This window comes from Oncorhynchus keta, unplaced genomic scaffold (genome assembly GCF_023373465.1).
Source record: "Oncorhynchus keta strain PuntledgeMale-10-30-2019 unplaced genomic scaffold, Oket_V2 Un_scaffold_14865_pilon_pilon, whole genome shotgun sequence".
Taxonomy (NCBI): domain Eukaryota; kingdom Metazoa; phylum Chordata; class Actinopteri; order Salmoniformes; family Salmonidae; genus Oncorhynchus; species Oncorhynchus keta.
Genome location: NW_026290793.1, coordinates 241,781 through 257,500, shown reverse-complemented (window position 1 = coordinate 257,500; position 15,720 = coordinate 241,781). Strand labels below are relative to the sequence as shown.

At 47.8% G+C, this 15,720-nt stretch overlaps 1 protein-coding gene and 1 long non-coding RNA gene across 5 annotated transcripts in view; one reads left to right on the top strand and one right to left on the bottom strand.

The window, feature by feature from the left end:
• The window catches only part of LOC127927514 (lipopolysaccharide-responsive and beige-like anchor protein), a 54,271-nt gene that overhangs the window by 29,248 nt on the left and 9,303 nt on the right, over positions 1–15,720 (top strand). The window contains exons 17-20 of the mRNA XM_052513986.1: positions 8,641–8,771; positions 10,495–10,602; positions 11,037–11,178; positions 11,445–11,793. Of these exons, the coding sequence (XP_052369946.1) occupies positions 8,641–8,771; positions 10,495–10,602; positions 11,037–11,178; positions 11,445–11,793 (730 nt within the window). The remainder of the gene's footprint in view (positions 1–8,640; positions 8,772–10,494; positions 10,603–11,036; positions 11,179–11,444; positions 11,794–15,720) is intronic.
• LOC127927515 (uncharacterized) lies at positions 5,798–8,017 on the bottom strand. 4 transcript variants are annotated; one of them, XR_008127888.1, is made up of 5 exons: positions 7,962–8,017; positions 7,683–7,776; positions 6,837–6,932; positions 6,399–6,455; positions 5,798–5,933 (listed from the first exon to the last, which is right to left on the bottom strand). It is a non-coding gene; the product is annotated as an uncharacterized LOC127927515 (long non-coding RNA). The 4 variants fall into 4 exon arrangements; XR_008127887.1 differs by lacking the exon at positions 7,962–8,017 and adding an exon at positions 7,870–7,923; XR_008127889.1 differs by lacking the exons at positions 5,798–5,933; positions 7,962–8,017 and adding exons at positions 6,138–6,210; positions 7,870–7,917.

Here is a 15,720-nt window from a genome sequence, read left to right as displayed (position 1 = left end):
GAACTAGTGTGACCTTGGATACAGTTAGAACTAGTGTTACCTTGGATACAGGGAGAACTAGTGTGACATTGGATACAGTGAGAACTAGTGTGACCTTGGATACAGTGTGATCTAGTGTGACCGTGGATACAGGGAGATCAAGTGTGACCGTGGATACAGGGAGATCAAGTGTGACCTTGGATACAGTGAGAACTAGTGTGACCTTGGATACAGTTAGAACTAGTGTTACCTTGGATACAGGGAGAACTAGTGTGACATTGGATACAGTGAGAACTAGTGTGACCTTGGATACAGTGTGATCTAGTGTGACCGTGGATACAGGGAGATCAAGTGTGACCGTGGATACAGGGAGATCAAGTGTGACCTTGGATACAGCGAGAACTAGTGTGACCTTGGATACAGTTAGAACTAGTGTGACCTTGGATACAGGGAGAACTAGTGTGACCTTGGATACACGGAGATCTAGTGTGACCTTGGATACAGGGAGAACTAGTGTTACCTTGGATACAGGGAGAACTAGTGTTACCTTGGATACAGTGAGAACTAGTGAGACCTTGGATACATGGAGAACTAGTGTGACCTTGGATACACAGAGATCTAGTGTGACCTTGGATACAGGGAGAGCTAGTGTTACCTTGGATACAGGGAGAACTAGTGTGACCTTGGATACAGTGAGAACTAGTGTGACCTTGGATACAGTGAGAACTAGTGTGACCTTGGATACAGTGAGAACTAGTGTGACCTTGGATACAGGGAGAACTAGTGTGACCTTGGATACAGTTAGAACTAGTGTGACCTTGGATACAGTTAGAACTAGTGTGACATTGGATACAGTGAGAACTAGTGTTACCTTGGATACAGGGAGAACTAGTGTGACCTTGGATACAGTTAGAACTAGTGTGACATTGGATACAGTGAGAACTAGTGTTACCTTGGATACAGGGAGAACTAGTGTGACATTGGATACAGGGAGAACTAGTGTGACCTTGGATACAGTTAGAACTAGTGTGACCTTGGATACAGTTAGAACTAGTGTGACATTGGATACAGTGAGAACTAGTGTTACCTTGGATACAGGGAGAACTAGTGTGACCTTGGATACAGGGAGAACTAGTGTGACCTTGGATACAGTTAGAACTAGTGTTACCTTGGATACAGGGAGAACTAGTGTGACATTGGATACAGTGAGAACTAGTGTGACCTTGGATACAGTGTGATCTAGTGTGACCGTGGATACAGGGAGATCAAGTGTGACCGTGGATACAGGGAGATCAAGTGTGACCGTGGATACAGGGAGATCAAGTGTGACCTTGGATACAGGGAGAACTAGTGTGACCTTGGATACAGGGAGAACTAGTGTTACCTTGGATACAGGGAGAACTAGTGTTACCTTGGATACAGGGAGAACTAGTGTGACCTTGGATACAGGGAGAACTAGTGTGACCTTGGATACAGGGAGAACTAGTGTGACCTTGGATACAGGGAGAACTAGTGTGACCTTGGATACAGTTAGAACTAGTGTTACCTTGGATACAGTGTGATCTAGTGTGACCGTAGATACAGGGAGATCAAGTGTGACCGTGGATATAGGGAGATCAAATGTGACCTTGGATACAGGGAGAACTAGTGTGACCTTGGATACAGGGAGAACTAGTGTGACCTTGGATACACGGAGAACTAGTGTTACCTTGGATACAGTTAGAACTAGTGTGACATTGGATACAGGGAGATCTAGTGTGACCTTGGATACAGGGAGAACTAGTGTTACCTTGGATACAGGGAGAACTAGTGTGACCTTGGATACAGTGAGAACTAGTGTGACCTTGGATACAGTGTGATCTAGTGTGACCGTGGATACAGGGAGATCAAGTGTGACCTTGGATACAGGGAGAACTAGTGTGATCTTGGATACACGGAGAACTAGTGTTACCTTGGATACAGGGAGAACTAGTACTTGGATACAGGAGATCTAGTGTGCCTTGGATAGTCTAGTGTGTCTGGACTAGTGTACCTTGGATACAGGAGACTAGTGTTTGATACAGTGAGAACTAGTGTGTCCTTGGATACACGGAGAACTAGTGTTACCTTGGATACAAGGAGAACTAGTGTGATCTTGGATACACGGAGAACTAGTGTGTCCTTGGATACAGGGAGAACTAGTACTTGGATACAGGGAGATCTAGTGTGTCCTTGGATACAGGGAGATCTAGTGTGACATTGGATACAGGGAGAACTAGTGTGTCCTTGGATACAGGGAGAACTAGTACTTGGATACAGGGAGATCTAGTGTGTCCTTGGATACAGGGAGATCTAGTGTGACATTGGATACAGGGAGAACTAGTGTGTCCTTGGATACAGGGAGAACTAGTGTGACCTTGGATACAGGGAGAACTAGTGTGTCCTTGGATACACGGAGAACTAGTGTTACCTTGGATACAAGGAGAACTAGTGTGACCTTGGATACAGGGAGATCTAGTGTGACCTTGGATACAGGGAGAACTAGTGTGACATTGGATACAGGGAGAACTAGTGTTACCTTGGATACAGGGAGAACTAGTGTGACCTTGGATACAGGGAGAACTAGTGTGACATTGGATACAGTTAGAACTAGTGTTACCTTGGATACAGGGAGAACTAGTGTGACATTGGATACAGTGAGAACTAGTGTGACCTTGGATACAGTGTGATCTAGTGTGACCGTGGATACAGGGAGATCAAGTGTGACCGTGGATACAGGGAGATCAAGTGTGACCGTGGATACAGGGAGATCAAGTGTGACCTTGGATACAGTGAGAACTAGTGTGACCTTGGATACAGTTAGAACTAGTGTTACCTTGGATACAGGGAGAACTAGTGTGACATTGGATACAGTGAGAACTAGTGTGACCTTGGATACAGTGTGATCTAGTGTGACCGTGGATACAGGGAGATCAAGTGTGACCGTGGATACAGGGAGATCAAGTGTGACCTTGGATACAGTGAGAACTAGTGTGACCTTGGATACAGTTAGAACTAGTGTGACCTTGGATACAGGGAGAACTAGTGTGACCTTGGATACACGGAGATCTAGTGTGACCTTGGATACAGGGAGAACTAGTGTTACCTTGGATACAGGGAGAACTAGTGTTACCTTGGATACAGTGAGAACTAGTGTGACCTTGGATACAGGGAGAACTAGTGTGACCTTGGATACACGGAGAACTAGTGTGACCTTGGATACAGGGAGAGCTAGTGTTACCTTGGATACAGGGAGAACTAGTGTGACCTTGGATACAGTGAGAACTAGTGTGACCTTGGATACAGTTAGAACTAGTGTGACCTTGGATACAGTTAGAACTAGTGTGACCTTGGATACAGGGAGAACTAGTGTGACCTTGGATACAGTTAGAACTAGTGTGACCTTGGATACAGTTAGAACTAGTGTGACCTTGGATACAGTTAGAACTAGTGTGACCTTGGATACAGGGAGAACTAGTGTGACCTTGGATACAGTTAGAACTAGTGTGACATTGGATACAGTGAGAACTAGTGTTACCTTGGATACAGGGAGAACTAGTGTGACATTGGATACAGGGAGAACTAGTGTGACCTTGGATACAGTTAGAACTAGTGTGACCTTGGATACAGTTAGAACTAGTGTGACCTTGGATACAGTTAGAACTAGTGTGACATTGGATACAGTGAGAACTAGTGTTACCTTGGATACAGGGAGAACTAGTGTGACCTTGGATACAGGGAGAACTAGTGTGACCTTGGATACAGTTAGAACTAGTGTTACCTTGGATAGGGAGAACTAGTGTGACATTGGATACAGTGAGAACTAGTGTGACCTTGGATACAGTGTGATCTAGTGTGACCGTGGATACAGGGAGATCAGTGTGACCGTGGATACAGGAGATCAAGTGTGACCGTGGATACAGGGAGATCAAGTGTGACCTTGGATACAGGGAGAACTAGTGTGACCTTGGATACAGGGAGAACTAGTGTTACCTTGGATACAGTTAGAACTAGTGTGACATTGGATACACAGAGATCTAGTGTGACCTTGGATACAGTTAGAACTAGTGTGACATTGGATACACGGAGATCTAATTGTGACCTTGGATACAGGGAGAACTAGTGTTACCTTGGATACAGGGAGAACTAGTGTGACCTTGGATACAGTGAGGAACTAGTGTGACCTTGGATACAGTGTGATCTAGTGTGACCGTGGATACAGGGAGATCAAATGTGACCTTGGATACAGGGAGAACTAGTGTGACCTTGGATACAGGGAGAACTAGTGTGACTGATACGGAGAACTAGTGTTGCCAGATGCAGTTAGAACTAGTGTGACATTGGATACAGGGAGATCTAGTGTGACCTTGGATACAGGGAGAACTAGTGTGACCTTGGATACAGGGAGAACTAGTGTGACCTTGATACAGTGAGAACTAGTGTGACCTTGGATACAGTGTGATCTGGTGTGACCGTGGATACAGGGAGATCAAGTGTGACCTTGGATACAGGGAGAACTAGTGTGATCTTGGATACACGGAGAACTAGTGTGTCCTTGGATACAGGGAGAACTAGTACTTGGATACAGGGAGATCTAGTGTGTCCTTGGATACAGGGAGATCTAGTGTGTCCTTGGATACAGGGAGATCTAGTGTTACCTTGGATACAGGGAGATCTAGTGTTACCTTGGATACAGTGTGAACTGGTTTGGGGCTAGGGAGCAGGGAGGGAAGAGGTGAACGCTGTTGTCCAGGTGGACTGGACCTTGTTCCTGGAGAGTTCAATTCTTTCTCTTCTCAACCGCTCCTCACTTCTCACTTTCTGTCTCTCCCCAATTCTCTCTTCTCTCGGCTTCTCTGTCTCCTCCTGTCTTGCTTTTTTGGTTGCCGTTCTCTCACTACTTCACCCCTAGACTTCCTGAAGGGCCACCCCCAGGTGGTGAAGGTAGGCAACAACACCTCCACTACGCTGATTCTCAACACAGGGGCCCCACAGGGTGCGTGCTCAGACCCTTCCTGTACTCCCTGTTCACCCATGACTGCGTGGCTACACACGCCTCTAACTTGGTCATCAAGTTTGCAGCGACACAACAGTAGTATGCCTGATTACCAACAACGTGAGTCAGCCTACAGGGAGGAGGTGAGGCCCTGGCAGAGTTGTGCCAGGAAAATAACCTTCTCGCTCAACGTCAACAATATGGAGCTGATTGTGGACTTCTGAGACAGCAGAGGGCACGCCCCATCCACATTGACGGGACAGTAGAGGAGAGGGTGAAAGTAACTCAGCGTACCCATCACTGACAATATGAAATGGTCCATCCACACAGACAGTGGGTGAAGAAGGTGCAACAGCGCCTCTTCAACCTCAGGAGGCTGAAGAAATTCCGCTTGGCCCCTAAGACCCTCACAAATTTCTATAGATGCACCATTGAGAGCATCCTGTCAGGCTTTTTATCACCGCCTGGTGCGGCAACTGCATTGTCCACAGCCACAGTGCTCTCCAGCCCAATTCTTCACCAGGGGAAGTGTGTCTTCCTCCTGGACATCTTCAGCACCCAGTGTGAAAGCAAGGACAAGAAGATTATCCAAGCACCTCAGCCACGGTCTGTTCACCCCGCTACCATCTAGAAGGCAGTTACAGTACAGCTTCATCAAAGCTAGGACCAAGAGACTGAAAACAGCTTCTATCTCCAGGCCATCAGACTATTAAATAGTCACGGCTAGCTGATCACCGTCCAGTACCAGTACCCTGCCCTGAACTTAGACACTGTTACTAGCTGACCACTGCCCAGTACCCTGCCCTGAACTTAGACACTGTTACTAGCTGACCACTGCCCAGTACCCTGCCCTGAACTTAGACACTGTTACTAGCTGACCACCGCCCAGTACCCTGCCCTGAACTTAGTCACTGTTACTAGCTGACCACCGCCCAGTACCCTGCCCTGAACTTAGACACTTACTAGCTGACCACCGCCCAGTACCCTGCCCTGAACTTAGACACTGTTACTAGCTGACCACCGCCCCAGTACCCTGCCTGAACTTAGACACTGTTACTAGCTGACCACCCCCAATACCCTGCCCTGAACTTGGTCACTGTTACTAGCTGGCCACCGCCCAGTACCCTGCCCTGAACTTAGACACTTACTAGCTGACCACCGCCCAGTACCCTGCCCTGAACTTAGACACTGTTACTAGCTGACCACCGCCCAGTACCCTGCCCTGAACTTAGACACTGTTACTAGCTGACCACACGCCCAGTACCCTGCCCTGAACTTAGACACTTACATTAGCTGACCACCGCCCAGTACCCTGCCCTGAACTTAGACACTGTTACTAGCTGACCACCGCCCAGTACCCTGCCCTGAACTTAGACACTATTACTAGCTGACCACCGCCCAGTACCTGCCCTGAACTTAGACACTGTTACTAGCTGACCACCGTCCAGTACCCTGCCCTGAACTTAGACTCTGTTACTAGCTGACCACCACCCAGTACCCTGCCCTGAACTTAGACACTGTTACTAGCTGACCACCGTCCAGTACCCTGCCCTGAACTTAGTCACACTAGCTGACCACCGCCCAGTACCAGTACCCTGCCCTGAACTTAGACACTGTTACTAGCTGACCACCGCCCAGTACCCTGCCCTGAACTTAGACACTGTTACTAGCTGACCACCGCCCAGTACCCTGCCCTGAACCTTAGTCACTGTTACTAGCTGACCACCGCCCAGTACCCTGCCCTGAACTTAGACACTGTTACTAGCTGACCACCGCCCAGTACCCTGCCCTGAACCTTAGTCACTGTTACTAGCTGACCACCGCCCAGTACCCTGCCCTGAACCTTAGTCACTGTTACTAGCTGACCACCGTCCAGTACCCTGCCCTGAACCTTAGTCACTGTTACTAGCTGACCACCGCCCAGTACCCTGCCCTGAACCTTAGTCACTGTTACTAGCTGACCACCGCCCAGTACCCTGCCCCTGAACTTAGACACTGTTACTAGCTGACCACCGCCCATACCCTGCCCTGAACTTAGACACTGTTACTGGCTGACCACACGCTCAGTACCCTGCCTGAACTTAGACACTTACTAGCTGACCGACCACCGCAGTACCCTGCCCTGAACTTAGACACTGTTACTAGCTGACCTATGTACCCTGCCTGAACTTAGTCTGTTACTAGCTGACTACCGCCCAGTACCACTGCCCTGAACTTAGACACTGTTACTAGCTGACCACCGTCCAGTACCCTGCCCTGAACTTAGACACTGTTACTAGCTGACCACCGTCCAGTACCCTGCCCTGAACTTAGACACTGTTACTAGCTGACCACCGTCCAGTACCCTGCCCTGAACTTAGACACTGTTACTAGCTGACCACCGTCCAGTACCCTGTCCTGAACTTAGACACTGTTACTAGCTGACCACCGTCCAGTACCCTGTCCTGAACTTAGACACTGTTACTAGCTGACCACCGTCCAGTACCCTGCCCTGAACTTAGACACTGTTACTAGCTGACCACCGTCCAGTACCCTGCCCTGAACTTAGACACTGTTACTAGCTGACCACCGTCCAGTACCCTGCCCTGAACTTAGTCACTGTTACTAGCTGACCACCGCCCAGTACCCTGCCCTGAACTTAGACACTTACTAGCTGACCACCGCCCAGTACCAGTACCCTGCCCTGAACTTAGACACTGTTACTAGCTGACCACCGCCCAGTACCCTGCCCTGAACTTAGACACTGTTACTAGCTGACCACCGCCCAGTACCCTGCCCTGAACCTTAGTCACTGTTACTAGCTGACCACCGCCCAGTACCCTGCCCTGAACTTAGTCACTTACTAGCTGACCACCGCCCAGTACCCTGCCCTGAACTTAGTCACTGTTACTAGCTGACCACCGTCCAGTACCCTGCCCTGAACTTAGACAATTACTAGCTGACCACCGCCCAGTACCCTGCCCTGAACTTAGTCACTGTTACTAGCTGACCACCGTCCAGTACCCTGCCCTGAACTTAGTCACTTACTAGCTGACCACCGTCCAGTACCCTGCCCTGAACTTAGACAATTACTAGCTGACCACCGCCCAGTACCCTACCCTGAACTTAGACACTGTTACTAGCTGACCACCGCCCAGTACCCTGCCCTGAACTTAGAGACTGCTGTCCTATGTACATAGTTAATGAACACTGGTCACTTTAATAATGTTTACATACAGTTTTACCCACTTCATATGTATATGCTGTATTCTAGTCAAGGCTCATCTTATACAATTACTGCTGTACACACCTTTTCTATTCATAATGTCTATACACACCATCACATACATATAGATTTATATTCCGGACTCAGACATGGCTCATTCTGATATTCCTTCATTTCTTTCGTTTTGGATTTGTGTTTATTGTTTTGTATATTTCGGTATTCCTGCACTGTTGGAGATAGAAACATAAGCATTTTGCTGTTACAGTAGGTATTACTGCACTGTTGGAGATAGAAACATAAGCATTTTGCTGTTACAGTAGGTATTACTGCACTGTTGGAGATAGAAACATAAGCATTTTGCTGTTACAGTAGGTATTACTGCACTGTTGGAGATAGAAACATAAGCATTTTGCTGTTACAGTACCAATATCTCTCTCTGCAGTGTGTGCCATGGCTGTGAGGGACTGTCTGGAATGTCAGCAGCAGTCTCACTTCAAGCCCAGCCAGGACAGAGCCCGCGGCCAGCAAGCAGTGCACAGCCTCATGGGAGCTGCCAAGTCCATGCCCGCGCAGGCAAGTAGTATCATCCCTCCTCACTGAGTCAGACCCCCCCCACACGCACACACTTCTCCCCTCCCTCTCCTCTTTCTGCCATTTCCGGAATCCTGACTTCCTAGCAATACCCCCTCCCCCCAAAAAATGTTTTTACATTTTCCTCCCTAGCAGACATGGAGAAACACCATAATTGATGACATTTCCCTCCCTAGCAGACATGGAGAAACACCATAATTGATGACATTTCCCTCCCTAGCAGACATGGAGAAACACCATAATTGATGACATTTCCCTCCCTAGCAGACATGGAGAAACACCATAATTGATGACATTTCCCTCCCTAGCAGACATGGAGAAACACCATAATTGATGACATTTCCCTCCCTAGCAGACATGGAGAAACACCATAATTGATGACATTTCCCTCCCTAGCAGACATGGAGAAACACCATAATTGATGACATTTCCCTCCCTTGCAGACATGGAGAAACACCATAATTGATGACATTTCCCTCCCTAGCAGACATGGAGAAACACCATAATTGATGACATTTCCCTCCCTTGCAGACATGGAGAAACACCATAATTGATGACATTTCCCTCCCTAGCAGACATGGAGAAACACCATAATTGATGACATTTCCCTCCCTAGCAGACATGGAGAAACACCATAATTGATGACATTTCCCTCCCTAGCAGACATGGAGAAACACCATAATTGATGACATTTCCCTCCCTAGCAGACATGGAGAAACACCATAATTGATGACATTTCCCTCCCTAGCAGACATGGAGAAACACCATAATTGATGACATTTCCCTCCCTAGCAGACATGGAGAAACACCATAATTGATGACATTTCCCTCCCTAGCAGACATGGAGAAACACCATAATTGATGACATTTCCCTCCCTAGCAGACATGGAGAAACACCATAATTGATGACATTTCCCTCCCTAGCAGACATGGAGAAACACCATAATTGATGACATTTCCCTCCCTAGCAGACATGGAGAAACACCATAATTGATGACATTTTTCCTCCTGTATATTAGTTGAATAGGATCGCTGCACTTAGTGAATTGTAAGCATCCCTCTAAGTCGTCCTTTGTCTTGCGTTGCATCCCAATACTTCCCCGGCAGGAACCCATCCCTCTGTGGTCCTCCCTATGTAATAGCAGAGAGTTGTTATTGCATTAGCTGATATCTTATTGCATTACTTCGCCTGCTGTTATGTTACACTAGACAAGGCCCTTTGTCATTGTTGGCCTTTTGATTTGATATGGTGACTTCCAGTAAAACAGTTTTTCTTCCTGAAACCGGTGTGTAAAGTCTCATTCATAATGCAGTGAGTGTCTCTATGGTAAACCCATTATGTTAAGGGTCTGAGTCTCAAGGGGAAACACAACATCCCACTGAATGGGGCAGATACTGTACTGTATGAGGACTGGTCAACTATACACTTCCCATGGGTTGATTTCCAACACTCTACTGGTGGTGGAATGGGCCGTTGAGGTTGACCTCTGCTAACACATACACCTTCCATGACAATCCGTTATCATTTGTGATGTCTTAGACTTACAGAGAAGTCTAGTTTTGGACAGTGGGTAGAGTATATAAACTGATAATGGTATTTTCAGCATTAACCAGCAATAGTTGCTTACATTATTATGTGTGTGTCTGTGCGTGTCTGTGTCTGTCTGTGTGCGTGTCTGTGTGTGCGTGTGTTCTACACCTGCAGAGCCCTGTTGATGTTGTGACAGGAAGGATGTCTCCCATCAGAGACATGGACCGTCTGCTACAGGAAATGGACATCAACCGCCTCAGAGCCGTGGTCTTCAGAGATATCGTGAGTTTACAAATCTTTGATAAAGATTGAGGTTGAGACAAGTCAACTTTTCAAATAAATAACAGTACCTATGCATTGTAAAAACTTGTTATTGCTGTCTTTTGGAAGACCTCATGATTTTCTAAAAAAGAAATACTGTGTACATGTAGGATCTTAATTTGAGCCAGTTTGCTACAGCAGGAAACTGTTCCTGCAGCAACAGGAAATGTTGAAAATCAAGTCTGAAATTTCAAAGTGGAAATGACACATTTCAGAAGCCTTATTAAAACCTTAAATACACTACAAGTAAAAAAAAATCCTGCATTGCAGGAAAGTTCTTCTGCAACAGGGTGGTCAAATTAAGATCCTACATCTGTACATACTCAAACATATTACAGACTGGCGGTGTGCTGTATTATAGCTGTGTTTTGCATGTTGTGTGTGTTTGGGTAAAGGAGGACAGTAAGCAGGCTCAGTTCTTGGCCCTGGCTGTGGTTTACTTCATCTCTGTTCTCATGGTGTCCAAGTACCGAGACATCCTGGAGCCCCAAAACGACAAGAAACTCCCCCAGCGCAGCCAGTCTGCCAGGAGCGCAGGTACACACCTCACCCATATGGCTACGCAGAGGAGCTCCATCTAGCCAAGTGTCCATCCCTCAACATGTCAATCTCTCTCTTATACATTACTTATATATGGAATTTCCAATTGTCTTGATTGTGCCTTGAAATGTACTGGTGTGTTGATAGTCTTTAAAGTAGTTTACAATTACTGTAGTAGATTCTCAAAGTAATTTTTGAAGCACGTAGAAGGTTCAGGTTTTTCTCAACGTTTATAAACCTCCTTTAATGATTCCTCCCATCAGACAGTAATGCTGTCTCTGGCGGTCCCGACCTGGAGAGCAGTGTGTCCCTCCGTCGCCGAGACTCTGGCATCGGGGATGACCATAGCTCCGTGGCCCCCAGCGAGGCGGACACCACCGCCCAGGGGCCCGACGCCGTGTCCGAGGCCCTGTCCACCCTCTCCTCAGAGGTCAGGGGTCACAGAGACAACCCCACGGCGGACGCCAGGGGCGGGAAGAACGTGAAGGACATCCTGCGCAGCCTGGTCTCGGCGCCTGCTGATGACATCATGGTGGACCCCAGCCTTCTGCCGCCGGCCTTCCTGGAAGCTGCTATGGGAAACAACCCCAACCAGTTCAGATCCTTTGACAGGTGCGTGGGCCACAGAGTTTTAGAATCAGGGGTCAGTCTATCAAAGGCTGATCTCTGTATCGGAGTCTGCTAACTTTTTAAATACCTCTTGACACGGTTCACAGCCTCACAGCTCTTAACCCCTCACCTCCCTACCTTGAAACGGTCCAACATGAACATGTACTAAGTGAAGGCGAGGAAGCATCACAACAGAAACCCACTACCATCACAGACCCCCTTAAACTTTTGTACCCCCCCGATCCCATCCCTGTAGCTCCCTGGTTTGCCTGTCGACGTGGCTTCTCAACACAAATAAACAGGGCTACAAAGTACCTGTCTTCAGGAAAACACATCAAAACAATCGAGGCATCTGCCAGAGGCGGAGAGGAAGGGAGAGAAGAGAGAGAGACTGATCTAAAAGACGACTCTGTGGCAGCCAGCAGGAAGCTGTTTCTTTTCACCTTGTCACTGATATTTAATAGCTTCTCTTTTTCGTCTCTCTCTCTCTCCCGGTCTTTCTTTCTCTCTGTCTGCACCGTGGGCTAGGCTGTCTGTCTCTCTGGTACTATAATAAGGGAAAGAGAAGCTGGCTAGATGGATCCCCTATGGAGTGAGGGGGCGAGCGGTCAGAGACTTAGTGGGAACCCAAGGCGCTGCTGTGTGTGGGTGGGTGTACTGTACCTATACAGACTATACAGACATCTCTAAGTGAGAGAGAGCTGACGGACGGACTGAGAACGAGGTCTGGTTTGTATTTGGGGGAAATCTCCCTGTAGCACACCAGACACAAAGGAAGCAGGGAGAGAGAAAAAGGGAGAGGGAAAGAGCGAGGGAGAGGGAAAGAGCGAGGGAGAGGGAAAGAGCGAGGGAGAGGGAAAGAGCGAGGGAGAGGGAAAGAGCGAGGGAGAGGGAAAGAGCGAGCGAGCGGGAAAGAGAGAACAAGATCCCCCCCCCTCCCTCCACAGGAAGAGAGACACCTAGTCAAGGTTCTCATGCCAAGGAAGAAAGAAAGCGTTTCTCCATCACCTCCCCTCCCTCTTCCACCCCGCCACACTACTCCTCTTCCAATCGGTGGGAATTCCGAGGCATCCCTGTGATCCTCAGCCTCTTTATCTGTGGAATGCTTTGTCAGGACTCTGGGCACTCCTCATATCTGGTGGGATTAGAGCGGCTCCCGGGGCCGTTAGCGTTGGAGAGGAGGAGAGCTGGAGAGCATAGAGTAACAGCTCTACCTCGCCACAGGGAGCCCCAGTCAGAACCCTAGCTGGCCCCAGCCCAGGCAGCTCCCGGCCCCTCTAAACCCAGAGATGATGGCCCGGGGTCTGGGGTTCCCAGGTCAGCACACCCCTCCTCTGGTCTTCTACCTTTATCTCCCATCAGGATCCGCCTACCCTCACAGACCCTGAAACCTCTGGCTCGGAGATGCCTGGTTATCTTGGTGGTTCCTGCTCTCTACTGCGTGGCTGTGCTCTGTGTTGAGTTCTGGGCTCTGCTCTCCCCTGCTCCTCTCTCTCTCAGGTCTACTCTCTACCGTCTGTGTTGAGGTCTGGGCTCTGCTCCTCTCTCTCTCAGGTCTACTCTCTACCGTCTGTGTTGAGGTCTGGGCTCTGCTCTCCCCTGCTCCTCTCTCTCTCAGGTCTACTCTCTACCGTCTGTGTTGAGGTCTGGGCTCTGCTCTCCCCTGCTCCTCTCTCTCTCAGGTCTACTCTCTACCGTCTGTGTTGAGGTCTGGGCTCTGCTCTCCCCTGCTCCTCTCTCTCAGGTCTACTCTCTACCGTCTGTGTTGAGGTCTGGACTCTGCTCTCCCCTGCTCCTCTCTCTCTCAGGTCTACTCTCTACCGTCTGTGTTGAGGTCTGGACTCTGCTCTCCCCTGCTCCTCTCTCTCTCAGGTCTACTCTCTACTGTCTGTGTTGAGGTCTGGGCTCTGCTCTCCCCTGCTCCTCTCTCTCTCAGGTCTACTTAATCTCTGTACAGTGCAGACTTTTAGCTTTTCATTTTCACTCAGATGGTAGGGAAATCTGTGTAGGTGTATTTGAAATGGTTAAAATAGTTCCCAGAAAGTATTTATTTTAGAGTTGAGTCATCTTTTAAGACAACAAATGAATATGATTCTGACAATAATAAACAGAGACTTCTATGATGATATAAATGAATCTGATCACTAAATGGTTCCGGAATGGAGCTGGGACGATAAACCTTGTTTTTTTGACACCACCGGGACTTAGGCATTTTGCTGATATCGTTCATGATGATAAGTAGCCTTTTCTAGAGAAAATGTAAAGTTTGAAATGAAATACATTTCCAATATGAGTGATTTGTAAATGTGACAATTAATGGCTACAACCATCAAACTAGTAATAGTAGTGTAAATGATTTAACTGTGGTGTACATGACTGTTATAAAGCTATCGCTTTAGTTATTGTTATCACATCAATTAGGGCAATGTATCGCAATATGGATTCTTGTACTTATCGCCCAGCTCTGCTCAGGTACCTCAGGCTCAAACACAGCAGTAGTTCATCATAAAGTCCTGAAGTCTCAGTGACAGCGGCAGACAGATAGGCTGACACCTACGCCAAAACATGGGAACCAACCGCCTTCCCATCCAAATAACTGGTCCCAGGGTTTTAAATTACTGAAGGAAAAATCAGGATCTCCCAGATAAATGGCCGGGTCAGAGGTGAAGTATCACTCTGATTTATTTACTAGTAGAGAGATGGGAGGCCCGGTCGGCTAGATTCTGCCATACATACATTCGTCTCGGGATATGCCCTGTTATGACAAAGTCCACAAATATTTGCTGATGCTAACCAGAGCCCCGGTAAACAGTCATCTACGGGAGGAAGAATAGCAGTGTGATTTACATGGCATGTTACACCAGCCAATGTGGGTGTTAGTTTGACATTTGTGTTAGTAAGGCATTTTGAATGCTGTAAGTTGGACTTGTAACGCAAAGATCGGCCATGTTGAAAATGTGATGTTTTGTGGTAAGGAATTGCAAAGAAATTTATTGAATGCAAATATCATGGCTAGTTGCTCATTGGCACTTGAACATACTGTGATCAACAAACAGCATACTGCCATGACAGAGATACTTGTCAGACCAGATAGATGACAATGGGCCTCCTTGAATAGGAACCTTAGTGATCCCCTGTCACACTGGGAGAGACATGGAGGGTGCTCCATCTCTCCCTTCTTTCTCACCACCTCTGCTGTCCTCAGGCCAAACACTACTGTCTTTAATCACTGATGTCATCAAGGCCAGGTCCAACCGGACGCTGTGACTGAAAGTGACGGGGTAGACCGTTGAGGTTGGAAAGGGGTTGTTGTTGTGGGGGTATAAAGAACACAGGAGGGCATGATTCACATGCACAGGGCCGCATGCAGGGAGAGGGAGGAAGATCAAAGCCAGACTGAATGGGACACAGACAGACAGACAGTTGCTGGGGCCCCACCCCATCCCCTTACATGAATAAGCCATAAGGATAAACAGGAGAATGGGGGTAGGGGGAGGGCGCCTCTGAGGGGGCACAGTATGAGACATGCAGTTAGCATTCATCTGGATATTTACTTCAATGTGTCCTGTTAAGCCTGCCTGTGGTGGGAATCTGATGCTAACCTCAACGTCCACTTGGGAATTAAAATATAGTTCAGCCCACTTAACAATTCCCATGTGGGATTCGGACTAATGGCCTGTTGTTCTTTTGCAAGTGTGAACCATGTTTGAAAACACGATACGTAAACATGTGTAGCTGGTATTGCGTGATCGTGTTGGATGATTAAATAATTCACATACTCTACTATAGCCATCAGAAAGGGCAGTGCCAGATATGTCTACTCTAAGTCATACCCAGAAGGGAAAGGCAGTGCCAGATATGTCTACTCTAAGTCATACCAAAAGGGAAAGGCAGTGCCAGATATGTCTACTCTAAGTCATACCAGAAGGG